The sequence below is a fragment of the Salvelinus sp. IW2-2015 genome, unplaced genomic scaffold, assembly GCF_002910315.2.
Source record: "Salvelinus sp. IW2-2015 unplaced genomic scaffold, ASM291031v2 Un_scaffold2863, whole genome shotgun sequence".
Taxonomy (NCBI): Eukaryota; Metazoa; Chordata; class Actinopteri; order Salmoniformes; family Salmonidae; genus Salvelinus; species Salvelinus sp. IW2-2015.
Genome location: NW_019944163.1, coordinates 55852 through 60280, shown reverse-complemented (window position 1 = coordinate 60280; position 4429 = coordinate 55852). Strand labels below are relative to the sequence as shown.

Sequence of the window (4429 nt, the reverse complement as noted above, 5' to 3'; positions counted from 1 at the left end):
AGCACTTCATACAAAAGACACAAGAGGTGAACAGGAAAAGGAACTCTCCATGAATTCCAGAGAGAATGTGTGCTGCTGTGTAATCCAGTTTACTTACACTGAGTCTCGTGTATATGTCACAGGCGGGATCTGAACCCTGGTCTCCGACATGGAGAACCAACGTCTTAAACATTAAGCCAAGAGGACATTCCCTCTTGGACCGGTGTGACACAGATTTTCATTACAAGAGCGTGAGTCTGGTTCACCTCCACTACATATCAGTTATACCAGTTTACTAACAAGGAGAACAGGTCTGGTTTTGGTCACAGAGTTTGAGGGCGAGTGACCAATGATCTCTGATCGTCTTTACAAAGTTTTGCCGGGATTTTGAGAAGATCTTCATTTTGACCCAAAAAAATTAAAACGTTATTTTTCAGATACAATACAGCATGGTGAAAAGTGAACATGGTTGCCTGCTGTCAACATGGCCAGCAGTTCACATCCTTCATATAAATAATTATCAAAACACAAAATGTTCCCCACTCACTCACGTCACAAATGTCACGAGTCCACACAAAGACACAAGACGGTGGCTCTAAAATCTATGACAGGGAAACACATAGATAATGTGGCTAGCGTACATACACATCCATACAAATATACATATATCTAAATGGAACGAAACGATAACCTGGTATTTCAAATCAGAAATCAAAGGTCAATATAAAAATATATAAAAAATACAACCAAAGAGAAAATAATGCGTCTTCCATAGCAACAAAGGAAAACATGAGCCTCAGTCCGCGTTTCCAACGTACAAAACACTAGCTAGTTTATAATGTCTTTTTCAACACACGTGTACTTGGTCCATTGGATCCACAGAAGGGGAAACATCAGCCATTTTGAAAGCAGCCATTTTGTTTGTTATGTAAGCAGTCATTTTGTTTGTGAGAACACCACAACGGAACACTGGTCACATTCTAGATCTCAACTTTAATTGAGATCTAGAATGTGAAGAGACGGAAGTCAAAGAGAGGAATAGTGGAATCCTTTATCTCTCTGACCAGCCAGCGAGGAGTGACCTGAAAACTACTGAAAATCTACTGTGTCTACGAACTTCATGACAGAGGGCCTTCTGTCTGCAGGGAGGGTCAGTCTGCAGCCGATACGTCAGTTTATCTCTACTGAGGGCCTTCACCTGTCTGGCAGGGAAGGGTAGTCTGGCAGCCGATACGTTCAGTTTTTCTCTCTGAGGGCCTTCTGTCCCTGCAGGAGGGGTTCAGTCTAGCAGCCTGATACGTCAAGTTTTATCTCTACTAGGACCTCTGGTCTGCAGGGAGGGTCAGTCTGCAGCCGATACGTCAGTTAACTCTCTACTAAGGACCTCTTGTTCTGCAGGGAGGGTCAGTCTGGCAGCCGATACGTCAAGTTATCTCTACTAAGGACCTCTGTCTGCAGGGAGGGTCAGTCTGCAGCCGATACGTCAGTTTATCTCTACTAAGGACCTCTGTCTGCAGGGAGGGTCAGTCTGCAGCTGCAGGGTTGGATCCAAGTCATGGTTGTTCGAAGCCGAGAGGTTGGGTAATCTCCTAACCCTGTAGCAATTCTCAGAGGCCTGCGTCATGATGTACAAGTAGGGGAGGAGAGAGCTGGTCTGTTGTCAATGCGAACCTCCCCAACCCCACAACATGGTCCACCACTCCATAGAGGGATATCTGAGGTGAGAAATGACATCCTGTAGAAAATGATAATCCACATGTCCCCTTCAGAAAAGAGGGTGAATGTGACCTATCTCATAATATTAGTGTTCGTCTTCTCGAGCGTCATCTTGGCAATCACTCGGTCTCACTAATACAAAATGTTCCCACGTTCCTCTTCCGTTTTGAAGAAATACGGCCTAAAACTCATCTGAAGAAACTAGATCAGAGAAACGTGTCTCTGAAGACCGAAAACACTTCGTTCAACTTCCTCACGTGTCATAGGAGCTGTCATAACATCCAGATCTCAGCACCCTTTACTTTGTCATGTGATAAAAACATAAATTATAGAAACGTCTCTAAAAAAAAAACTAAAACAACGTCATCCTCAGATCCTCATCTCGTGATCGGGGCTGTGGTCCAGCATGGGATCCCTGGTACTGATCATGGAGGTCGAGGGGCCCTGGGTTACTCCGAAGGGGGAGACGGCGGGGGAGCGGGCGGCGAGAGGGGAGAGAGAGGGGGAGAAGCTGGGGGACATGGCTGCTGAGGAGATGGAGCCCTCGTGGCTGATGGGGGACCGTCGTAGGGTGGCCAGGTGGGGGAAGGTGCGTCCGATGACAGGGACCTTTGGGGGGACGGACTTGGCCCCAGGGTGGGCGACGGCGGTGATGAGGGGCGGTGGGTCGATGCGAGGCTTGGGGTCCGTCTTGGCTTTGGGCTGTAAGGGCTGGCGTGGGTTGGTCTGGTTCTGTGGGGCTGTCTCGTCTTTGAGCCTGGCGATCTCTGTGAAGACGTTGGCTAGTGGTTGGAACTGAGGGCACCAGTTGAGCAGGTAGTCCCAGTTATAACTGCCCCTTAGCTCTTCGTCACTGGCCACTATGGCTGTCAGAGACCCGTCCACCGAGGGCTTCCCATCCTCTGGGAAGGCGTACTCTTTAGGATGGGAGATATTGAGTCCCCTCCCCATCCCCAGATACCCTCCTCCCAGCTCGTCTCTGTAGACAGGTAGCTGTCCAGACAGCATGGTTCCACTGAGACTCCCTCCCAGCTTCTTGCCTTTGAACCAGGTGCTTCCTTCCAGGGCGGCCGGCTCACAGGAGATGTCCGACAGCTGGTCAGCGTCCTGCTGGATGCCAGAGTCCGGCCCGCGGGCTGAGATGTGCTCCTGCATGGACGAGGAGATGGACGCTACGCGGGGGTACTCGTTGATCATCCTGATCTCATCGTCTTCCGCCGCCTCGGCTGAGCCACGCCCGCTGGAGTGTGAGGGGTCAAGGGAACCCCCCCGGGGGTAGGGCCCGGCCCCTGCTCCACCTTGGTCGCCGGCGTACCCAGGTAACGTCTGATGATAGATTCTCTCAGATCCTCCAGATTTGGAATCGTCCAGTTTCTGCAGAGTGGTTCCCGAGGCCACGGCACTGTTGTCCCGTCCTTTGTTCTTCCTGCGTCTCTTTGACTTGACCAGGAAGATGACCACAGCCATGACCACCAGTAGCACGATGACCCCCAGGGACACGGCGATGATGATAATCAGCAGGACGTTGAGGTCTGCCCCCAGGCCGAAGGACGTGTTGGTCACATCGATGGTCAGCTGGGCCGTGGTGACCCGGGACGTGTCCAGAGGGCTGTGGGCGTGAACGTCCAGAGTCATGGTCCTGGTCTCCCTTTTGGACCGCCCCCCTAACCCGCTGCTGCTGCTGCGACTAGAAGACCCGTCCATCTTGAGGAAAACCACCCCGGTTGTTTTGTTGACGTCAAAGTACAGGGAGGAGCTTGGGAGCGAGAAGAGGACGATACCGTCTACACCTCCGTCCTCGTCGTTTGCCTGGACCTGTCCGATGCTCTGGCCCCTCTTCGCCCCCTCTGGAACCTCAAAGGAAAACTCTGGGGAGACGAATAGTGGGTCGTACTCATCCTCACCAGTCACGTACACCTGGACCGTCACCGTGGCCGAGTGGTTACCGGCGTCCATTGCCAGAGCAAYAAAATTAAATGAGTTTACCGTCTCAAAGTCAAAAGTCATCTTAGCCCTAACCTGTCCTGAACTCTGGTCCACGGTGAAGGCCTCTCGCCCTGTAATTCCTGACCCTTGACCTCGCTCCACCATGTAGTACCTCAGCTGGCCGTACATCCCAGTGTCGTGGTCTATGGCGTGGAGTATGGTCACGGCTGAGTTGACCGGCTGGTTCTCTCTGATGCTAGCCGTCAGAGTCTCGATGGGGAAGAACGGTCTGTTATCATTCACATCTTTGACCTCTACGCTGATCGGGGTCAGGGCGACGTGACCGTGGCCATCCGTGGCCTGGACGATGACCACGTGGGAGGACTGGTGCTCGCGGTCGAGCTGTCGCTGTAACCGCAGCGCCCCGGTCCACTGGTCGATCATGAACAGGTCCATCTCATCGCCTGAGCTGATGCTGTACTTGACCTCTGCGTTGGGGGCCGAGTCTGGGTCTGGGGGAAAGGGAGAGATGGAGGGAGAGATGGGGGGGGGGAGAAGGACAGAAAGAAAAGCATTTAATAYAGTGTCATAATAAAACAAACAGATGCTTGCGGAGACATTTCAGAAAAACAAAATGGTCTCCATTATCACCAGCCATCTCCTCTCCACCGTTTACATTTCTAACCCCATAGTGTAATTATTTATCATCACCTGACAGAAAAACAAAATGGTCTCCATTATCACCAGCCATCTCCTCTCCACCGTTTACATTTCTAACCCCATAGTGTAATTATTTATCATCACCTGA

The 4429-nt window shown here is 51.3% G+C and overlaps 1 protein-coding gene across 1 annotated transcript in view; it reads right to left on the bottom strand.

The window, feature by feature from the left end:
- Nucleotides 1-1377: 1377 nt before the first annotated feature.
- LOC112074880 (protocadherin-16-like) overlaps nt 1378-4429 on the bottom strand; it is a 55024-nt gene continuing 51972 nt past the window's right edge. Inside the window, 1 exon segment of the mRNA XM_024141964.2 lies at nt 1378-4133. Coding sequence (XP_023997732.1) covers nt 2065-4133 — 2069 coding nt within the window. The 3' untranslated portion in view covers nt 1378-2064.